Genomic DNA, 24447 nt, shown 5'->3' on the forward strand with positions numbered 1-24447 from the left:
TTTTTTTTTTTTTTTTTTTTTTTTTTTACTTCATTTCTATCCTTTAGGAGGTTGACAATCTGCCTATGTGATATCATTGGGCAAGTGGGACCCCCCAACCTCTCCCTTAACTGTACCCAAGCACACCCGAAACAGTTTCCGATCTGCTGTTTACCCAGGCACAGCTACCAGAAGTGCTCAGAGCAGGGTACTTCATGGTTCATGCACATCTACCTGATCTTTTTTAGGTGGACAACTCCCTCAACTGTTTTTTGTGATCCAGGGGCTCTCAGAGGATAGGTGAGCCTGATAAGAACAGGGGGAGGGGGTACAGTGCTCTAAAGGGGGGCACACTTTCCAGAGACCTTAAAAGTAATTTTGTGACTTTACAGATGCCCAGATTAAGCTTACTACTAGGAAGAAGGAAGGGTACTAATAATGTAGCCGTGTTGTACACCCTGCTTCCGAAGAATTGCCTAGACTTTTCCTTTCTTACTGTCCATCAGAGGTCACAGGGGATTGGATTATTCAATCACTGTGTTATGCAGCTACCTTCAGGTGACTGAACAAGGGCAAATTAATTGAAGCTATAGGACTCCCTGGCATAACCCCTCCCACTCCCAGCCAGCGTCTGTTTTTGCTAGTGCCTTTAGGTGGTGGGCATCTTCAAGCTCTGAGAAAGTACACATTGTTTTGCATTATATTTTCTAAAAGACTTTTAGTTTGTTTTTCCTACATGCTGCTCTTAAGCCATTGCCGTTTCTCCAGCTGCTATCTGGATCAGTTTTATCCTCTGCAGAGCCTTGGTGGACTGTATCCAGACCTCACTGGATTAAAGTTGTGAGGCTGGCCTGCAATGTGCTTAATCACTGGGCCCAGTTTCTGGCCACCACCTTGCCACTTGTGCAGCGTGTGTAAGGCTGTAGTTCATCTAGGTGGAGCCCTGACCCTGAAGAATCCCCAGGGGGGAGGTATGTCCACCCGGAGGGTGAAACTTGGATTGCATAGCCTCTTGGGCTGCTGCTTCATCTATGATGAGAAGCTAAAAGCCACCCAGTTAAGCTGCAGACATGCCTCCTAGGTGCCCAGGCATTATCCCTAGTGAGCTAAAAGCTTAAATCTGTGGCTCTGGTGTGAATCTTTTGTTGCACTTTTTTTAGCAGTGTTTTTAGCTTTTGAATGTGGCACCAGTACAGTTCCCTTTAGGCTTACGGGCTATGGACCACACCTGCATAACCTCCCTCCTGGGTACCGTACTGCACATGCACCCACTATCTTCCTCTCTATCTGGCTTGCTGTGTGGCTGAACACATGCGTCTGCTGTTGCTAAGACTCTGTACAGACACAGCAAAGTAGAAACTCTGCTCCCCTGCACTGCTCATATGCCTGGGTTGTCCTTTGCATGTGTGTGTCTGGACAAGGGGGCACCCTCATCGCCCACCAGTAATGAGGTTTTTTTTGTGGGCAAACATGGCAGATCATTCAAGGGAGATGGCCTGGGCCATGTGTTTGTACAGCGCGTATGCAGGCGTTCTACTCCCTCTCTGCTAGTCTCATGGTTTGCTCCCTATCTATAATTTTCTAGTCCTTTTTGCTAAAGACATGATATTGAAATCAAGCATACCTGGATTGCTTGATACTTATTTGCCCACAAATAAAAAGGGCTCGGTGGTGGTGAAGAAAATGACCCAATCTCTCTGAGGGAATCCTCTGGTCATTTTGGTTAAGGAGACTGACAGTAGATGCAAGTGCCTGGTTCTTGGTTTAAAAAAAAAAACACGGAGTCCAGAGAACTGGAGAAAATTCACAGGGTTTGCAGAGCTGCCGAAATGGCTCTGACAGCATTTCAGGGGTCAACATCTGCAAGTTTTGTCCAACATTGCAATGGCATACATGCTCTTGGTATAATGGGTTAGAACAACTTTGTCATCGATTTCCCTTTTTATGACTCCAACCCACCCCCTTCCTGCTGTTGGTTTTGATGAAATTTGAAAGTGAGATTACCACCCTGATCCTGATCTAGCCAAAATCGCCATGTTTTTCTGCCTTGCTTTACCTAGCGACAACCCCTCTCTTGGGGAAGACCTGCTTCTTCAGTACTGTGTATTTCGTTTTCAGTTGAAAACTAAACCTGGCAGCTTATTCTTCCTAGTCAGGAAATATTTTGTCTGCAGGAATTTCTTCATCGCATGCTGCCACCTTTTGGCTACCTCTTGGGATAAGAATGCAGGTGCCACTCCTGACCATGTCAAGTGGCTACATGGTCAAATGGTTCTACATTCTTTCACCACCATTACCGTGACCCACCTTTTACATAGGATCAGTCTTTTGGGTGAAAAGTCCGAAAGACTTTTGTCTCTGCCTAACCTGTCCTTATCCACTCATGTACTGCCCTGGATAGAAGATTGGGGAAAGTCTGACAGCTAACGCTATTTCCAGGAGTCTTCCTTCCTATTGTTTTCATATCACTGTCTTTCAGTTAAGTTCCATGTTTTGTTCTTTCAAATATTGGCTGACTGCAAAGATAGACCTCCTTTTTAAAGTCTAAGGCAATTGTTTCCTAGCTATGGTGAGTGGAGTCGTACTGTCAGGTACTGTCCTGAAAGACTCCTGGAAATTGCATAAAGTGTTTTGGGTTTTCTTCTGTCTTTTTAAACATGAATTCTGAGGGAGAATGCCTAGTAGCTTCTAAAACGCATGGAACGGGCAAATCTTGGGATGATGGTCTGTTTTAGTGTATAATACATTGGATTTTCTTAGTGTGCACTACGTTTTTAAAGGAGAATATTGACCTAAGGGCAAATAAAAGTACTTCTTGCCTTTACTCTCTTAGCATTCTTCTTTTCCAAAGTTGCAGCACATCCTAGATAAATGAATCACAAGTCACAGAAAACGGCCACCTGCAGTTATGCTCCTTTCCTCTTAGGGGGCGTTAACAGTGAATGCAGCCCCGCCCTCAGCTTTTTTTTTTTCTTTCTATCTGCCGTGGCCGCACTTTCTCTAGTCATGCACACTGTGTACGGCTGGAGTGTGCACGCTGACATGTGGGAGCGGGAGGCAACTGAAGCAATAAGCTGACTCAGCCTCCCTTCTCTTTCCCTCTCTCTTACCAGTATTTCCCTCTCTCTTCACCGATCTTCCCCTGCTCTGTCTCGGTAATCTGATGCTTACGGCAGTTGTATGGAAACCTGTTCCCCGTAAATCTTAGTTGCCCATGCCGTTCAGCTATTACCATAATCCCGCCCCTTCCTTACAGCCGCTTAGTATTTACATAGCCCCGCCCCCTCTCTGCAAGCTCCAGTGTTCTATGAGAAAGAGACGAATGTCTCCTCTCACATTGTGAGCTCTTGGAGAGACAAGTCAGTGGTAATAGCTGAACGGCAGGGGGGTACTAAGATTTACGGGGAACAGGTTTCCATACAACTGCTGCACATGTTCAAAACGGGGAGAGAGAGGAAGGAGGGGTGGAGGCAGTTAGGAGAAACGGCCTTCCATACAAGCGCTGCCATTTGCTGGCACCGGGGACGTGGAGGTAGGGAGATAGCTGCTGCGCATGCCCATATATTCGTGGACGCGCAGCAGTTCTCAAGCAGCGCCGTCAGTCACAGTAACGAATGATCAGGTGGGAGGATCCCGACAGTATCTTAAAGTAACAATTGTATGTTTAGGATACATTTGGGATTATAGGAGTAAATTGCAAAATGTACTCCTATAGCCCATGGAATCCAAAACTAAAGAATAGATTGGACCCCATAGTGCTCATTTTAAAGGAGAATTATGGGGTGAGTGAAAAACACTCATCCTCATAATTCAAGCAAACCTCTGACACTGAAGCTGCCACAGATCGGTGCTATTGATCAGGAAGTCAGCGAACACATTCCGCCGATTACTGACTTCCCAATCCTCTCACTGCAGAGAGCAGTGACTGTCAGACTGACTGGAGGAACGGATGGGGAGGAGGCAGCCACAGCTGGCTCTGCCTCTAGAGAGGTAGAGCCAGCTGTGAGCCAGCGAGGTGCATCTTGACAGTGTTGTCGAGATTTGTCCCGGCCTGCGGTGCTTTCCGAATATAGCGGGTATTAGCCCACTGTATGCTGAGTTTTGGGTCACCGGAGGATGTTAGTATATATCCTCCCGTGACCCTAAAGGAGAACTATGGGGCACCCTTTTTGCCCATAGTTCCATTGGCTTCTTATATCTTGCTTTAGTAATCTAGTAAAGATGTTAAAGGAGAACTATGGGGTCAGGGCTTTTCCCCATAGTTCTCCTGAGGGTCGCGGGAGAATGCAAACTAGCGTTCTCCCGTGACCCAAAGCTCTGTATACCACGAGCTACAGCTCGCGGTATACAGAGACGCTGCAGCCGAAATAGATCCCGACAATTCTGTCTGGATCCACCTAGCTGCGGGATTAACAGTTGGCTCTGCCCATCCAGAGCAACGGTATGTGTTCTCTCACTTCCCGATCTACTGAGCTGACCTGTGACAGTTTCACTGTCATACGTCGGCTCAGATTATGAGGCTGAGTGAAAATCACTCGCCTCATAATTCTCCTTTTTTTGAAACAATTTTTTTCTTTTGTCAGGTTTAACTATGCATGTTAAACATTTGCTACATCTTTTATCTTTCAGTCTTTCTTGAATATAAACTCATTTTGTATTTGTTTTCTTGGTTTTTTTAAATTTTGGTTTCCAGCCTTCGGTAGACAAGTTTTATACAAAAATCTTTTTAGCACCCTGGATAAACTCCATAAGATAAGGTTATTATTTTGTAAGTATATTAATATAAGGAATACTTCATAAAACATATTTTAGTACTATTTACATACCTTGTGTAGGCAACCTAAGGCTTGCGTGCTAGGGCCCACACACAGTGCCATTTTTAGTAGCATTTGTAAGATTGTCACGTGGCATCCGTGCAGGCTTGGACTAGCCCACCAGATGTTTCTTTGGTGGGGCCCCTGCTTTATAATAATACTACGCCTTTTCCAAAGGCTGTAATTGACGGCTCACTAGGCACACGGATCACCCACCTCCATGACAGTTTAGGGAGGCCCATCTGATATTTAGGTCCCGGCCCACCTCCAAGAACCACCGTAGGCAAGTCTGTAGCTGCAGACATGAAGGAGCCTGCCTACTTACCCTACTCTAAGTGGAACCGCCAGCTGAAGCATTTATAAATGAAAAAACCGGTGCGTTTTTAAGGTGCATAATTTGGGGCTGATCTGAGAACTACGGCACTGTATTGTTCACTGCACATTGGATGTGTGATGCTTGTAAATTGACTCTTGTAGACAATTGACAATGTGAAAAAGTTTGCTGACTCATGTCCTAAAGTGTCCTCACTAGTGTATTTAGCCTTTAGGATCATCTGCCAGTTTAACTGCCAAGTTCAAAGTTTCTGTACAGGAGCTGCTGTCAGGTTCTGCTTAATTGATCACTAGAACATTATTTTTTTTTATTTTTTTCTTAGCTGCAGCTGTGCTTATGCTATTAATCCCCAACTGTCCTTTTTTCCCCCACTGTTTTTCCTTTAAATATATAAAATTGAAACCATTCTTGGAAGGTAATTCCTCGGGGGAAAAAAATACTGTTTAACCTAAAAATATTGTGTCCCTTCAGTATCCTAATAATTTTATAAATAAATGACCCCCTAGCTGGGATATAAAAAAATTACACTGCTCTGTAATAAACAGTTGTAGCTGGAAATCGTAAACTGCTGCTGATGGCATTTGAAAATAGGGATGTAAAACTGCAAATACACATGCAAGCGTATGGTTTGTAGTTTATTTTTATGGTAAATATCTTCTATACTAATCTAAAATATTTATGGATTTACCTTTTGAATGGTATAGCATTCTATTTTTATAGTTTAGTTAAATGTGTTCTTTAGTGAAAAGTCTGTTTTAGCAAATAACATGTTTAAACATTGGATATATGGAGTTATTTACTAATTGCAAAAGTATTCTTTTACCAGAGCAGGCAGGGTTGTGAATATTACAATCAGTGTGGGAGAAGTGTTAGTAAGAAGTACTACAATGTGTACAATTCTGCAGAGAAGTAGGAAATGAAAGCTTTCTATGTATAGGAGTGCTGGAATGTATGATGGTGTACAGTATTTGCAAAAAAAGAGTGCCAGAAGGTATAAGAGGGGCCAGTATGTATAGTAGAGGATTGTAGAGGGTGTGTCAACTAGGAATGCACTGAAACCTAGACGACCGAAAACTAAAATTGTCAGACCGAAAATGACAATAGCCCCCCGCCCCCATCTTGAAAAATAAAATTAAATAAATTTACTTTTTTATTTTATTTGCTCTATTCTTTTTTTTTTTACCTTACTTTACAGTCGGGGTCTTTGGGGAGATATTTGCGGTTTAAACAGACCCCTGATATTTCCCTTTTTAAAATAAAAAAAGAGATTGTGGACATAGTCTGTTTCTGCAGCCCCTGTTATGAATGAACAGGGAGCCTCTATACTGAGTGCTCCTGTCCATCATAAACTTTGGAGATAGTGTCAGTTACTATGTCCACAATAATGAATTAATGAACAGGAAGTGATGTAGATAACTTCCTGTTCATTCATAACTGGGTAATTCATAACATAGCTGAGTGCTTGTAACCTGTTCTCCATCCTGACTACTCTGCCTGTCACAGGAGGCCAAGCGGGACGGTGCAGGAGTAGAGCTCGGCTCCTGTGACAGCTGACCATTCTCTCCTCCCTACACTGAGAACTGTTTCCTCCCCACATCAGCCTCCTGAATGCTTCTCTCCCTCCCTCTGGGAGCCTGGCAGCTGGATCCTCTGTGTCCCTTCGGTAATTGTAAAATGCAGACACTGGGAAAAGTTCAGCACAGGGGTTAGGATAATGTGCAAACTATTAAGGGAACATTTGGTTGTGGGGACATGGACACTGATGATTAAAGACTCTCTACTGGGGTGTGTACACTACAGAGTGAACAATGTATGTGCCTGTTGTCATTACAGGGAAATGGATTTGATCTGACATTAGCCATATTTACTTCCATGCTACAGTCATTATTGGTGGCTGATAAGGGATTAACAGTTTTTTACCAGGCATTTTAGTTCTGAAGGTGCTGTTATTTATAGTCTTGAATGCCCACTATTGTCAGTGTTTTGGGTGGTATATTTACAGTGATTAATTCTTATGTATCCTTTTCATTTTTTTTGTAGGCATCAATTCTATTGTTGCTATTGCATCTTATACTGGATATAACCAGGAGGATTCTGTCATCATGAACCGCTCTGCTGTGGATAGAGGTTTTTTCAGGTTTGTTTTTGCTAAACACTGTTCCCTGGAACTAAATTTTACATTTTGGTGTTTTTATTGATCCTAAAAAGTGCAATTAGTGAGAAATAACCAAGGTTATATTGAGCAGACATGAAACATGAAAATAAAATCACTCTAAAACTATACTCTAGTTGTATTTTAGGATATGTGAGAGGTATGGTCCTAAATTATAGTATTGCATGGAGAAGTGTTAGCGAGTTCATTACTATGGTAACAGTCTTTGGTTGTTCTCAACTTTCCATGCTGTAAACAAGTGTCCACCCCATGAGAGCACACCCAAGACGGACTATCCAAACATTTCTGGTTCTTTGCTGCAATAGTACCATTCTCATGGCACAGGAATTTTTGTTTATGGACTCAACTTCAGGTTTTTTAAATGGTACAATGCTGCCAAAAACAGTGCTCACTTCAACGTAAGTGCTGTTCTCTGAAGCCTAGAGCCAACACTGGAGAAGAGTAAGGATTACAGGACATCATGTGACCAGCCAAAAAGACACCTGTTAAAAAGGTATGCTGCAGTTTTGACATTTTAAGGAGTATTGGATGGTCCCCCTCTGCATATCGTGGTCCCTTTCTCTGATCCTACAGGGCCAAAACAGTGTTGACGAGTTTGTGTGCAAACAGTCCTGGCCCACTAAGTGCTGCGGCACAACAATGTTCATTGCTACTACAGCAGGTATACCATTTTGCAGTAAAAGTGGTACTTCAGTTAGTCACCTGAACCCTATGTCACTACAGAACAAAGCAGTATTGACAGACAAGTTGCTTTGTGCCAACAGTCCTGGGCCACAAGATGTGCTAATGCATTGGTCTGGCAATGTGCGCACATGGTTTTCATCTGGCTCTGCAGTGCCCGACCTCTCTCCAGGCCAGACAGCTCTTACCATTGTCCCACAGGAGGACAGCTAGAACCTGCTCCCATCCATCCTTGGCCACACTTCTTCAGGAGACTCTCCTCACTGAGGCCTCAGGCCTACTTGCAAACCTAAACACGGCCACCATCCCCAAGCTTGCCTAACCGCTGGAGAGTGTTTAGGTGGACTTTGCTGCTCTTCCACATGGTTACATAGTTATGTAGTTGTTGAGGATGAACAACTCGTGACCCCTTTTCGCCCAAGGAAATTGTTGCGTGACCCCTTTCGCCCATCCCCCCCCCCAGCATCAGTTGTTGTGTCTCTCTCTCCATCACCAACTACCCCCCCTTCTTTTCCCAGGCTGTCTGCTGGGAAAAAAACTTCGCTTTCCCCTCCAGCAGCTGTGCTGTGCTACTGCCGGGTAAAAAAAAAGCTCTGCTCCCTTCAATTGGTACCTTCACTTACTCAGAGGCCCTGTGTTAGTGTTACTAAGATTACCTGTACCCCTGTATATCTTGCTCTCTGAGAAATGTATCTAGACAGGTTTTAAATGATTCTATATTCCCAGCGGAAACTGCTGCCTGTGGAAGGGAGTTCTACAATTTTACAGCTGTCACAATAAAGAATCCCCTTCACACTTTAAGATTAAACCTTTTTTTTCTTCCAGTTTCAGATGGCCTCTTAAGTGAACTAACCGTAAAGAGTTTTACTGATTATCCCATCACTGTTAGTGTGTTAATATCATGTCCCCTCTGTCTCCTCTTTTTTTCCCAGATTGAACAAGTTTAATTCTTGCAGTCTTTCTTCATAGTTTAGGTCCTCTAACCCCTTCAGTTAACAAAACTGAACCGCATACTCAAGATGAGTTTTGTAAAGGGGCATAATTATGGATTTGTATTTTTTTTAATGATGATACCCTGCTTGCCTTATTTGCTGCAACCTGACATTGCATGTTTTTACTAAGGCTCTTGACCACAAGGACTCCCAAATCTTTTTCCACCTCTGATTTCCCCAGTGAAAGGCCCATTAATGAGTAGCTTGCATGTGTATTTTTAACTCAAATGCATAAGCTTACTTCTCAATATTAAATCTCATCTGCCATGAAGATGCACACCTCCCTTTTTTATCCAGGTTTTTCTGTAATATTTCCTTGTCTTCAGTCATGTTTATTACCCTACACATTTTGGCATCAGCAAAAACTAAAATATTGCTAATAATACCAGTCCCAATATTGTTGATAAACAGGTTGAACAGTAATGGCCCCAAGTCAGAACCCTAGGGCATGCCACTGCCAACCGAGGACCATTTAGAAAATAAGCCATTTATTGACACTCTCTGGACACCTTCATTTAGCCAGTTCTCTATCCAAGTACACACCATTTCATCAATACCTATAGATTGAAGCTTGTAATTTAAGCGTTTGAGGTACTGTTATGAAATGCTTTTGCATACTCAAGGTACACTTTGTCCACTGGCTTTCCTCCATCTTGGCTGCCACTCACCTCCTCATAGAATGCTAATAGGTTTGTTTGAATGATCTTTCCTGAAGCCATGTAGATTCTTACCCATGATATCATGCCCATATGCAAATTTGTTAATATAAAGCTCTATCATACCCTCAAATACCTTGCATACTATCAATGTTAAGCTGACTGGTCTGTAATTCCCAGGTACACATCTCAAACCTTTTTTTAAAATATTGGTACAACAGTTGCTTTACGCCAATCAGCTGCTACCTCCCCAGTCAGTAGGGATGTTCAGATACCAAGTACCGTACTCAGTACATGTACACATACTGTTACAGCTGCAAGACTAAACTAGAGAAAAATAAAAAATAAAAGTTAGGAGGCAGCTGTCATTGTTAAGGAGCATACAGAGCTCCTGGGATTTGTGCATCCCTGTTTTAATGCATGATTATTTTTTCTAACGTATAGGGATACACCGATACAATTTTTTCAAGTACTGATACTTGTCCAAGTACTTGCATACAAGTACTGATACATTTTTGTTGTCATGTGACAGGACAGTGGTGGAGCGCCAGAACTAGGTCCCAGCTGCAACCCCGGTAGTTCTCGTGAAAATGCCAAGTATCGGCACTGGTATCTGAACATCCCTACCAGTCAGCATGCAGTCTTTTAAAAATTCTGAACAATGGCCTCGCTATACAATCATGCGTAGCTCTTTAAATACCTGTGGGTGCAAGTTATTTGGTCCCTGGGATTTATTTACGTTTTTCTAGTCCTTGGCGAACCCTGGCTTAATCCTCACCGTGATGCAGCTTTTTCCAAAGTAAATATTGTGGAGGAGAATACATTTAATATTTTAGCCTTCTTCCTATCATTTGTGATCAACCTCCCATGCTCCTCTTTTATGGCACCCACCTGTTCCTCCTTACCTTTTTTTTTTTTTATGCATTGGAACAATTTTTTTTTTTTTTTTGGGTCTTTTTCAAAAACTATGGCAATAAATTTTTCTTCTATTTTAGCTGCCCTACACCACTTCCCCTGGCAGCTTGTGCACGCTGCTCCTCTCTGGACCTCCCTTTCCAGCCGTTGCTGCCGTGGTCCCAGGCCAACTTGCGGTACTCGAAACAGCAACTGTCCACGAGCTTGCCTAACAACTGCCCGCAGGCCGGGAGTGAAACGATGGATACCGCCATTCCCACACCACTTCTCCCTGCAGCTCATGCACGCTAATCCTCCCTGTCCGACAACGGACCGGCTGTTTGGAGGTCACCCCATTTGCGTAGACTGACGAGGCACCATCTCACAGCCAGTCATGTCGACCACTCAGGCCTCCCTGGACAATCGTGAGTTACGCTCTATACGTAACTCTGTCTCCACTAAACCAACTATAGAGATGCAAACTGAGAAGATAGAGGCGATGTTGGAAAGGTAAATGACATCTGAGCTAACCTAATACCACAAACAGGGTAGAGACTCTTGAAAATTGGATCAGGACAAAATATTCTGTCCTATACATGGCCTATAAAGTGATCAAGTGCAATATTTATGCAATTCCACATGTCATTGGTATTAACATGCTTTCTAAACACTTCAGAGATTTCCTCTACGTGTTTCGCCAAAATGGCTTACTCAGGAGGATAATTCCAATAGGCTGTAACAGCATAAATAAATCATAAACACTCAATCAAATATTAACTAAATATAATGCATGTAGCATCCATATTTTCCATACAATCTAAAGAACAGCTTACTGTGAACCAATGTGACATGAGATCTTCCATCTACATAGAATCAGGGTCATGTGCCAGAAGTTTCCAGTATCCGACTCCCCCCCAGGGGGCTGCAGGAGTGGAATCCAGGAAGAGGGGACCTAGCTGTATATCAGCATCCTATGGGGTGAACACCCTTAAAGATATTATATACACATATACACAGAGTGGCCAGATTATTATGACCACCCCATCAGTACTTCGTTGGGCCACGAGATGACTTCGTTGGGCAGCCTCGTGACTCCACGAGATGTTGAAAGGTGATGCAAGGAATCTGACACTGCACTGTTGCCCTTCTGTTGTCTTGTACCAATCTTGCCACTCTCCGTTCTGAACTAACATTGAATAGTCGCTGACGGCCACAATTCGCACGTTCAGACCCAGATTTTCGGCTGACAGTGCGGTCTTTAAACACTTTAATAACAGCTGCTCTTGAACATTTAACGAATTCTGCTGTTTTGCTGATACTCGCTCCATGGCTCAGAGCGCCAACAATCATCCCACGTTCAAAGGCTGTTAAATCGCGTTGTTTACCCATATCTTCAGAAAAGAAAAAAGTGTTGGCACTATATAAATCCTGTATAACAATAATACACATATTGATGGAGATAGAGAGATACTATATTGCCAAAAGTATTGGGACACCCCTTTTAAATAATTGGATTTAGGTGTTCCAATCACCTCCACTCAACATTTGTGAAAGAATGGGTCGCTCTCAGGAGCTCAGTGAATTCAAGCGTTGTACCATGAAAGGTTGCCACCTGTGCAAAAAGTCCATCTGTGAAATTTCCTTGCTACTAAATATTCCACGGTCAACTGTTAGTGGTCTTATAACAAAGTGGAAGCAACTGGGAACAACAGCAGCTCAGCCACTAAGTGGTAGGCCACATAAAATGACAGCGGGGTTAGCTCATGCTGAAGCGCACAGTGAGCAGGAGTCGCCAACTGTCTGCTGAGTCAATAGCTACAGACCTCCAAACTTTGTGTGGCCTTCAGATTGGCGTGCGTGCATGAGAGAGAGAATGTGTATGACTATACATGTTATATGCACATCCAAACGCATGCATACTCGTACACAAAAACAGAGAGAGAGAAACCAAGCGAGTAGTGTATGTGTGGTGTGTATATAATTATGAGAAAGAATAGTTGGCAACTATTCTCATCGATTAGTTGAGGGGGAAAAGCAACTAATTGATTAGTTGAAAAAATAATCAGGCAACTAATCGATTATCATAATAATAGCTGCAGCCCTACTTTGGCCTACTCTCCCTCAGCCGTGATCAGCTAGCCTCCTCCACTATCTAGATATACCCCTCATCATCTGGGCTTTATACCCATCAAGTGTAACAAATCCGTCCCGAATTATGTGGACGGCGCATACATACCATTGTAATATAGGTGTGCAAGCACATTACAGCGCTAGGAATAATGATACAGGAAGCCCCTCCAGGACCTCAATCCTTTTTGGCTGAATTCTGGATATTTGCCAGGATCCTTGGGGCTAAGGATTATCAGTATACTGACTGGCAGTTTTTAATTGTGTTCCTCTCACTGCTTCAGTGTTAGGTGCTGGAGGGAGAGTATGGCTTTACCATATTTTGATTCCATTATGTGGGGAGTAGTTAGGACGTCTATACCCAGCGCTTGAACCATGCTCTTGCTTTTTACGAGCTGCTGTACCCACATAGGCCTGGTTGGTAGGTTTCCTCTCTGCACTTGTCGATGGTATTGTTGGCAGTGGCCTATATAAGGGAAGACCCTCACAAGTTTTTGTTGTTTTCAGACAAACGTATAGCTGTTCTTTGTTCGTCCTCCCTTCTGTATCTCTTCTTCCTTATCTTCCTTCATCCCTTTTCGGCCCACCCTTCTCTCTCATAGAATTACGCTATACATACATATTTGCTAGTTGTAATGGTGTTGGTGCTTCTAAAAAAGAAACCTGTATTACAAAATAAACTTTGTTGTTTTCTCTTAAAATAGATCTGTCTTCTACCGTTCCTATAAAGAACAGGAGTCCAAAAAAGGATTTGATCAAGAAGAAATTTTTGAGAAACCTATCCGTGAAACCTGTCAAGGTGAGAATTTTCATCTCCTACATTATTTTAATGTTGCCATTTTTGGTAGCTATTTTATTAGATATCTTAGGGCAAACAACCAGACATGATTGGTTAAACATTTAACACAGCAAACACGCAATGTTGTCAGGGACAGTTACAGGAACTATTTGTTTTATTTATACTGATTCAGTGAGCAAGCTTGACCATGAAATGGTATTTTGTTTTGTCCATTTTATGCAAGACTTAATTGGCTATATAAGAAGTTGAAACCTTGTTGAGACGTTTAACCCTTTCGCTGCCAAGCCCTCCAGGAAACATTTTGCACCTCAGCTGGCCACGCCATTTTTTCAATTTTTCCCATTGATTTGATTTACAACTGCTGCGTTGCCAGCTTTTGTAAAAGTCCCCCCAAAACCATATATTTTCTGAAAGTGCAGGCCCGGTAGAATTAAAAAATGGTGCCACTAAATTTGTAGGCCCTATGACAATTGCGCAAATGTTTCTCAAATTAATATTAAACCGATAAAAATACACGAATTGATAAAGCACACTAAAATCAGTATCGGTGCACAAAAAAAAGTATTTTCTGACTAAATCTAAAAGATAAAACTGTATTGAGTTAATAAATAACAAATATTTGAACATTTTAAATTGCGCCTTTTTGTGAAAAGGTAAACAAATGAAGGTATGCAAAACTGTAAATAAGCGACTTGTGTTAAAAATCGTCTTTGCACTGTGTTGGTGTTTGTGTTGTGATTAAAATTATACAGTTGTATATTTAATAGCAACACAAGGTATCACAACGCATGGGAATGTGTCACAAAGCTTAGCCATGCGCTGCCACAGTTAAAAAAATGTTTAAAAAAAAAATCCATGCACTGCAATGCGTTCTAACAACGTGTGCATGGCATACACCACAATACGGTGCATGTGTATGTTGTGGGGGTTGTGCTTTTAAAAAAAAAAAAATGTACACTTATTTTTTTTTACATTTTATTTTTTTTCCATTATTATAAATGTATTTTTCGCTCCCCAAAAGGCGGGGGGAAATGTGTGTGCGTCTCATGGAGCGAATCCCTAGTTTTCAGGCTCTTCTGAGCCTCATGAAGGGGTACTGCTGAGACCCTGAAAGCGCTTGCATTGAATGGCGATTTGTCAATAAAGGACTTTTTGCTTCAAAACCTTTGGTGTGCTGGTGACAATCCTTACTATTTTTGCATTTTTCACGGGGCCGTCCGTGGTCACTGCAAGCACCCACCTACTCTGCGGGTTTACTACTATTCCGGTAAGGAGTGCAGCTGGTTCTCTACTACACCCAGTTATTTACAAACACTGGAGTGATCAGACGATCACTCCAGTGTTTGCTCTGCACAGAGGATCGGTAAATATCACTGATATTTACTGATCCTTCGCTCGGCCACGCACATAGCCGCTGTCATCCTGAAACTGACAGCGGCTCCGCTCTCCTCCTGAAACTGAATCCTGAAACTTGCGGCTTCTCCTCGCCAGCTGCCGCTCGCTCCTCGCCAGCTGCCCGTTGGGGATGTTTTTTCGTATACCCGCTGCCACAGCCCCTACAAGTGGGGGAGAGCAGCGGGGATCCATGCAGACACAGATCACAGCCTGGAGTGGCTCCAGGCAGGGATGAGAGGCTCCAGATGCCGGCGGGGTAGGGGTGGGTGCCCATTATTTTTGTTTAATAGCGGTCATCAGCAGCATTTGAGCCGCTGATGACAGCTATTAATATAAAGGAGACTGTACAGGGGGCAGTACTGCCTCCGTAAGCCATACTGACCTGGCCAGCTGGGAACAGTTTTGTTCCTCTGTATGTATGCCTTATGGCGACGGCAGGGAAAGGGTTAAAATGTATCTGCATGTCTGCCTTCTATCACAGATCCAAAACATGAAGGATATATTCCTTATGCTAATGGATACCTGGCCGCAATTTTTTAGGCCAAGGTTCTCTCCTTTTCAGGCTTGACAGGAACTGCCTCACATAAACTGATCAAGTTTATGATCAGTACTGCTACCCATGGCCAAGTTTCACAATCCACTACCTACAGCTACCTGCTGCTACAACTTGAACACAACTGACTCCTAAAGTTGTGGGCCTGGTGTGGTACTTGTGGTACATGGTGTGGTACTTCCTAGTGTTCTGCTGTTTCTATGGGGGGGGGGGGTTTCCCCCTCGATGAAATCCATTCTTTCTCTTCCGTTCATTGAAGGACACTGTGAAGAAGATTGAAGATCTGGAACCTCCAGGGTTATAGCACCCCATGCAAGAGATGGGCGCTAGGCACAAAACAAAAGCCAAAAAACAGCCTGGGTCTGCCTCTGATGGTGGCCCACCCCCCACCTACTGAACAAATCTCTAGTTTTTTCCTTGGCATCAGGGGCAAGGTGCTGGGTTCGTAGATTGCATTGCGAGGCTGATGGCCTCTTTCTATTAGAACCCCTGCTAACTGAGACCCATACAACGCTCAACACGCCTTCCCGTGGCTATTATGGTGAAAATTGTCAATCCCCCGATGCCGACTAAGTCGGCCGCTGTTTCTGGCTCACAGCTTGAGCTATTAAGTGCCTTAAATCCTTCCGCACACAGCAGCCAGATGCATCAGGCACAGCGTCTTTCAATATGGTGCGGGCTCCTTCCCACACCGAGCCCTCCCACACAAGCGCGCCCGGCCAGGGCTTACTTACTCGTCAGATACTCACCTCTCTTACCTCCAGCATCTCCCGACACGTTTGGAGTTCAATTAGGTGTTTTCTGACATTAAGGAAGCTTTGTGTTTGCAGTTTCGGAGTTGCACATGGATCTTCAAGACAAAGGCCGCTGCCTTTTTATGAGGTGGGACGTGCAAGCAGCAAACGTAAGGCGCAGATCCAAAGACTTCATTTCTCAGCATGACTGCACGGTACACAATTTGATCTATATATGGCAGCACTTGGAGGATCTGGACAACCGTGGGAGACGATACAATATTGGGGTCCCATAAAGGATTATGCCAGATGCTGTATTCTCCATTCTGCTGTCTATCTTCAATTACATCTTGGACCAGACTGCCGAATCACCCATTGAGCTGGTCCTGGGCGCACAGGGCTTTTTCGGCCTTCCGCTTCCTCTGTCCGCTTTCTTTTACCTATAGCAGTCTTTCCTTCACAGTCGGGCTGTTAGTCCGTCCCGGGTTTTTTTTCTTGTTAGGGTGGTGGGTTTTTTGTGCGTGTTTTTCCTGCTCTCTCCTCCAATTCCTTTCCTCTTTCGTTTCTTGATCGTCCTGTTTCTGTATTTTCCCTTTTTCCTCTGGGGTCTGTGTCTCCCGTAGGGGTCATCGCACACCCCCCTGTTGCCCTCTTTGTCAGTTTTCTGTTTTGGGTGGGTTTTTCTTCCTTTTGCTTATAGCGTGTCTGGATGATCTAGTTGTCCTCTCAATTCTCCAGTGAAGAGAGCTAAGATTTTGGGAGAAATAAAGCATCACAGGGCCTCCATAGCACGGTTGCAGGAAATGCACTTTAAACATGGCAAGTTACCTAAACTTGGCAATAATTTTTACCCTATGGCTTATCGTGCATCCTCACCCTCCAACAAGTCTTGTGGGGGTCTCTATCTTGTTGCATCGCTCTCTGCCCTTAGAGGTGACGTTGGAACTAAACGATGATGGTCGTTACCTTATTCTGAAGGGCACCGTGGCGGGTTCCCCTGTGACTATTGCATGTGTCAATTTCCCCAACAGACAGCATGCCCAATTTCTTAGTATGCTTATGACTAAATTGGCTGAGGTGTCGGAGGGCATGGTAATCCTTGGAGGAGATTTCAATGTGGCATTGACTACCCTGAGTCATACTTCAGATAAGAAATCCTTGCTACCCTATTGGACGCTCACGTTTTTGAAAACTAAACTTCACGATCTGAGTTTGTTGATACATGGTGCTCACTTCACCCAGACGGAAGGGATTTCACTTATTCTACTTCTAAAAATTCACGCATAGACTACATATTCATCACTCAGAGGGATTTACTGAAACTTAAACGCTCCTCTATAGGCAACATCCCCACATCAGACCAGTTATGGCCTCTCTCTTTTTTACACTCGCCAACACCTCGACGATTTACTTTGTGACTGCATACTTCCCTCCTGTCAGACAATAGAATAGTGTCTTCTATCTCTACTGATTTGCGTACCTACTTTGAGATTAATGTGGGTAGTGTACCTTCAACGCCGACGGTATGGGAGGTGCATAAATATTTTGTTCTAGGCCGCTTAATATCACTTGCAGCAAAGGGGAATAGAGCGGTTGGCTCAGGTGCGACTTGTGTGATCGTATTTCCAAACTAGAATCCCAACATAAGGAGTCTCTGGTGGCTAAGACCTATCTTGAACTTTTAGAAGCCAGGAAGGAATTAGCCACACTGTTGGATGCTAAAATCCATAGGGAATTTACCCTGAGGAATGGCATCTATTATGAGGGCGGTAAGAAATGTGGTAGACTTCTAGAGAGAGCAGTTAAAAACCAGAGATATTCTCATATTCAAGGTATCCGTATGTCACAGAACCAAGTAGTGTCCTCGCCTCCAGACATTGCCTTTTGTTTTCAGGAATATTACAACACCCTCTATAATCTAGCCTCACCCTCTTCTTGGGACACCCCTGGAAAGGCACGTTTTGGGCCTTCATACGGAAGTCGCACATGCCTACCTTAGAGGCGCCACTCGCCAATCTCTTGAAAATCCTATCTCAGTGGAGGAACGGACACTGGCCACATCTCAGACCAAACCAGGTAAGAGTCCTGGCCCGGATGGCCTCCCATCTCAATATTTAAAACATTTTCAGGACGTGCTTCATCCCCACTTTCTCTCAGCTTACAACTGTATAGAGGTCCAATACCGCTCTTCCAGCCCAGACTTTTGAAGATCATATCACGGTCATACCCAAAGAAGACAAGGACCAACAGCTTTGCTCCAGCTTACAGGCCTATATCATTGCTCAATGTTGACCTAAAACTGTTCAACAGGATCCTATCCACTTGCCTTCTCCCATTCATACCCTCCTTGATTGATTGTCATCAGGTGGGATTTGTCTCTGACCAAGAGGCTAGGGACAATACGATCAGAGCCATTGATCTTGTCCACTGGCTAGAAACACATAATGAGAAAGCAGTTTTGCTTTCTACAGATGCGGAGAAGGCGTTTGATAGGGTAGCTTGGGATTTTATGTTGAAGATTCTTAGACACATAGGCCTTGGCCACCGGGTGTTGAGCTGGATTCGAGCTGTGTTTTCTTGCCCTGGGCTAGGGTGCATACCATGGGTTGTCTGTCTTTGCCCTTTGGCATCATTAATGCCACGAGATAGGGGTGTCCCCTATCGCCCACCATTTTCATTCCAAGGCTGGAACCCTTCCTACATTTTATAAAGGCTGATCCACAAATATGTGGTGTCATGTTGAAGGGCATTGAGCATAAGGTAGCGGCCTATGCCGACAATATGCTGTTCTTCCTGACCGAACCCAGGAAATCCTTGTGCAGACTTATGTCCCTTTTCTTGGATTATGGCACTTTGTCAAACTTGTTTATTAGTCATACCAAATCAGAGGCACTAAAAGTAGGTATGTTGCCCAGATGTTGAAGAGTGACTTTTCTTACAGCCGGGCCTCTTCTGTCAAATATCTAGGTATCCACTTACCGTTCTCCACCAATGACTTCCGCCCTAATTTTCTTCCCCTTGAAGCGACAATCGAACAAGACCTAAATAAATGGAGGGACTTTTCCTTTTACTTGGTTTGGCCGTGTGGCTCTACTCAAAATAAATGTTTTGCCAAGGCTATTATACCTGTTTCAAGCTATCCCCATCATGCTGAGTAGATCTTATTCGAAGAACATTGACAATTAATTTAGAAGCTTTGTTTGGAAGGATAAGCATCCTTGACTACTGTGGTTTTTATTGAAAACTTCTAAACAGTATGGTGGCCTAGATATACCAGACATACTGGGATATTACCTGGCCTCTCAGATGAGTCGGATTATAGATTGGCATATTCATGCTGATTTCAAACTTTGAGTTGTCATGGAATTGAATTGGGCATCCCATCCCTTGACAGCTCTTACCTGGCTTTCGAACCAGCACAGGCCGGATTGTCTCGATGCTCATCTTTTGATAGGGGCCTCCCTGAGAGAATTTTCCACCCTTAGAAGCCGTGGTACACTGACAACACTTGATTGCACTTTGATCCCTCTGACAGATAACCCGGATTTTCTTCCTGGGTTCACAACAGATTTCCCCACCCACTGGTCGTCCTCCTACCTCATTGATGGCACATACGTTTTTCAAACATAACAGTTTCTTTGGTAGAGCAGCACTGGCTCCTTTTTCCAAAAAGGGACAGGTTCCCTGGTTGACATAACTTCAGGTGAGACACTACCTCACTGACCCAACAACACAAGGTAACTTTGCTAGAGATAGGACTCCTTTTTGAAAGAGCCTGCTCCGGCAAGGGCCCCTTTGCACATCTTATCTCTTGACTTTGTGCCTTAGTGCGTTCTGATAAATCCACTCGTTCTGAGGCCCTGAAGGTACAATGGGAGAAGGAGCTAGATCTGGAAGTTCTGAATGAGATCTGGAAAGATGTCTGTTTAGGAGCACACAATAGTTTGGTGAGTAGTAGAACCAAAGAAACCAATTTTAAAATCCTCACTCGTTTATATAGGACTCCTGTACTTCACAAAATAGATCCTAGATTGCCCGTGATCTGTTGGAGATGCAAATTCGAAAAAGGCTCACTGTTGTTGGTCGTGTACCCTTCTCTAGCTTTTGGAGATGAATTCATGATCTACTTTATCAGATTACTGGAGTACCACTGACTTTTACACCTGGTGTGTATTTACTGCATCTCCCCGGACCAGGATAATATGGGACCACAGAAAACCCTTGGCAAACATTTGATAAATGCAGCCAGATCACGAATACCCGGGTTATGGAAGGAAACTAGGGCTACCACATGACCAAATTGGTCAATCGGGTAGAGTTTATGTACGAAATAGAGGAACTTTTCTTCACTAAGCAAGCCACACTTTTTTTGGTGTCTGCGAATGCAAGTTTCGGACGTAATGTTTTGTCATTTAGACGGGTTAAGTTTTCTGTGTGGGGATAGTTTTTTTTGCCCACCCCTCATTTTTCAAGGTCACCAGCAGTTTCTCCATTTTAACAACATCCTTTCCTTCACCCTGTCTTTGGTACAAAGGATGTTCACCAAGGTGCTGTCCCAAGTTTTGGCTCTTTTGCAATTGACAGAGACGTAAGTATGTGGTCAAAGGGTCGGTCCAGTGGCAGGCAGAAACGTGGAAGTCAATACACATGAGATAAGGCACAGCAGCTAGTCAAGCACAGAGAAACACCTTCACCATACCTACACTAAAATTGCAGTGAGGTATGGTAGAGACCGAAACAATCTTTGATGTAGAGGCCAAGTTTCAAGGGACAGTTGGGACAATGGTAACGCGTGTCCCGCCTCTTTCCTTTTTTTGAGTCACAGAGCATTTTTGGGGGGGTGCCCGGTTTACTGGGGTGGCAGGGATCAGATCGGGGAAATGTTTCTCATGTAGCCTGCTGACTGCATCAGATTGAAGCCTTTCAGAAGCAGGGCCTTCCTGGTAAATCAAGGCTGTTATAATTTCTTCTTGGTATTTTGGGTAAGAGCCAGCTCTTCCTGCAGACTTGTTAATCACATAGGAATTGTACATCGCCAATTGAAAAAGTTAAATGGAAACCTTTTTGTACCAGTGAATGGATCTTCTGGTTGCCAAGTAGGGCTGCATCCTCTGGTCATTGAAGTCTACACCACCCATATATAGATTGTATTTGTCGACACTTAGAGGTTTTTGGAACAGGGCAGATCTTCATTGGATTTCCACGGAGGTGCCTGGCTGAATGGATGAAAGCATGTAAACATCCCGTTTTGTCCTTTTTCATTTGAAGGCTAAAAGTTCCTAATTCATCAAACTGGCTGACTCCCCTGTTTTTCAGGTTTTTTGAGGAAGATGTGTGAACAGGGGCACGCTGCTATAAAAATTGTCCGCATAGAGGTGGTATCCCTGGTGGAATAGGGGTGACAGTAGGACCCACACAATTCTTCCACTGCTTCCCATATACCATTGGCATCCAGGGGGGGCTCCAAATGGCTATCCTTGCCTTCATACACACGGAAATCGTATGTGTATCCTGTGTCTTTCACAAATGTTATCCCATACCTGGCGCGTTTGCTGGGGGGATATTGTTTGATAGCCTGCCTGTAAAATGTACAAGGGACTCATTGATACAAATGTTTTGTTTGGGAGTGTACATTTCTGAAAATCCGGCGGGAAAAAATTGATGAGTGGCCTAATGTGGGGTTACGTCTGGGAGGGCAAATCGAATTGGCGTTGAAATGTAGAAATCTCATGATCATTTTATATCCTGTCCTGGACATCATTGCAGATTATAGGGGCATGTGATGGATTGGGTGTGTAGACCAGTACGCAAAAAGTTCATTTTTTTGGTGAGTCTTATATTGAGTGTTAGGCCGAGAGATTTTAAATTCAGAAACACTCAGGTTTCCACTCAAATGGCCTGGTATAGAAGGAATTGGGGTTGCTTACAATGAGCTGCTCATATTAAAGGTTGGATTCAGTGACAATTAAATTGGTCATCAGTAAAAAGACAAAAAAAATTGGATTGCGGTAAACTTCTCCATTTCCACTTGGACTCCTGGAATGGCAGTAAATGGGGGTGGGATGACTGATGTTACAGAATTAGAGGGTAGCCATACAGGATTTGAAAGTGCCTCCTGGTACATTAGCATGGGCTCTTTGGGGCCTAATTCTTCGTGGCTGATGTTGGATCACCCGACTACTGGTGCTTGAGGATGAGCGGCAGTACTGGTGCTTGCCTCCGCTTGGGGATGAGGGGCACTACTGGTGCTTGCCTGCTGCATGTCAGCTGGATGTTGGACAAGCGCGCCTGGTTCTTTTCGCTGGGACAACTTCTGAATCAGAGGAGGATGCTGAAACACTGCTTTCAATAGGTTCATACTCTGATCCAGAATCTGACAGGGAGGCCTCTCTGTCCCTCTTATCTGACATGCTGAGAATGTGAAATACCTTCTCACTGCTGTACATTATTTTTGTACATTTTTATTGGGTATTCTTGGGGGCTTTGGATGACCACTGGTATTTTACAAGTTATGTGAGCGTAACAAGCTGATTGGTGATAATAGGCCGGCACTGTGGTAGACACTGAGGTTTACTGCTGGCACTACTGACACTGAATGCTGATGATTTGTGCTGCAAATGTGGCACTGATGACGCTAAATACCACTGATGAGACTGTACAATGCACTGACACTGTGAAATTGCACTGATGACACTGCGGATCACTGATGGGGCTACAATGCACTGATCACACTACTGAGACTGTGAAATCGCACTGATGACACTGCAGATCACAATGATGACTGTGAGATCGCACTGACTCTGAAATCACACTGATGATACTAAAATCGCTTATCTGTATATCAATTTAATTTCTTACTGTGGACGATCGTTGCATAGTGCTCGATCTCCTCTCTCACATCCAAACGGTATGTGATAGAGGTGATGGTGATAAGCCTGCAAACCGCAGCCATTGTTTACTTTGTTACAGCTCGGTCGCAAGGTATAGAGCCATTGTGATTTGTTACAGCTCGATCGCAAGGTATAGAGCCAATTTCACTGGCGCTCTATACCTTGTTTTTGAAACCGTACTGTCCAATGAACAGTGCGTGCACAGTTCTCCCGCTCGTGTGCACGCGGGGGGGGGGGAAGAGGACGTCTTAAGTTGCCCTCCCGCATCTACAAGGCTCCCGTCCGGCCATTTACCTAAGTTTTGCTGTTGTCCTCCCCTCAGTGTATTGCTTTGTGATGTTCAGTCTCTGAATTGCCTGCATCCTGTACTGCACGATCAAGAAAATTGGATTTCTGCTTTACCAGTAAAATCTGTTTCTTGGAGTACAGTGCAGGACACAGCACCTGTCCCTCTGAATGCTCTATGCTTGCTTGGGTGGGGTTATATGATGGTCCTCACAGCTCTGGCAAGTGTACAATCACCTGGTGATAAATGCATATTACCCAGTCATCTCTGAATTGCCTGTGTCCTGTACTGTACTCCAAGAAACAGCTATGACTGGCAAGTCAAAAATCCAATTTTCCCTTAGTAGAAAGATTTTCTCATTTCTGTTGAGTCTACAGGACAGGAAGGGAAGGAAAATCCCCCTAATGAGACTCAGATGGCAAAAACAGTGGTTTAACCCTACTCTGAGGTATTTTTCCTTTCCTGGTGCATCTTTATGGCAGCACACAATGGGTTAACAATTCGCCCCTTAACCCTATAGGACAAGCCCTCTAAGTTTTGACCCCTGCTGCTTGGTCCCCATTCTCATCAGGAGCCATGTAGGGAGGGTCCCTGTGTGCTGCCATGAAGATGCACCAGGAAAGGAAAATTACCGATAGGTGAGTGTACAATTTTCAGTTTTCCTGGTACATCATGGGACATAGAGATCACAACAGGGAGGGAATAGTCTGCAAATAGTTTTTTAATCAAGTCCACATATTCAAGCAGAAGAGCCTGTAGCTCTAACTGCCTTGTCGTGGTCCACTGTAGTGAGGACAGCTGGGTCAATAAATAGTGTTTTAATGAAAGTATTTCGGGATCACCAGGTAGCCGCCTTGCAGATGGTTTCAGCTGACACATTGGCAGAGGCTGCCCATGATGTTGCCAATCCTCGGGTGGAATGCGCCCGAACTTCTTGAGGCGGTTGCATGCCCTGCCACGTATAAGCTTTTCGGATCACTTTGACCAGCCAGGAAGCCAGAGTCCTGTTGGAGGCTGCTTGACCCTTTCTGATTCCTCTAGGGAGGATGAAAAGTTTCGGAGCAGATCTGAAATGCTCCGTAACAGTTATGTAGGACTTTAGAGCTTCAGCCACATCCAGGGGATAAGGTTTCCCCCCTA

The 24447-nt window shown here is 44.0% G+C and overlaps 1 protein-coding gene across 1 annotated transcript in view; it reads left to right on the forward strand.

The window, feature by feature from the left end:
* Positions 1-24447, forward strand: part of POLR2B (RNA polymerase II subunit B) — a 151203-nt gene that overhangs the window by 71264 nt on the left and 55492 nt on the right. The window contains exons 19-20 of the mRNA XM_018562201.1: positions 7168-7264; positions 13355-13449. Of these exons, the coding sequence (XP_018417703.1) occupies positions 7168-7264; positions 13355-13449 (192 nt within the window). The remainder of the gene's footprint in view (positions 1-7167; positions 7265-13354; positions 13450-24447) is intronic.

Source organism: Nanorana parkeri, unplaced genomic scaffold (assembly GCF_000935625.1).
Source record: "Nanorana parkeri isolate BGI_ZX_2015 unplaced genomic scaffold, ASM93562v1 scaffold565, whole genome shotgun sequence".
Lineage (NCBI taxonomy): Eukaryota > Metazoa > Chordata > Amphibia > Anura > Dicroglossidae > Nanorana > Nanorana parkeri.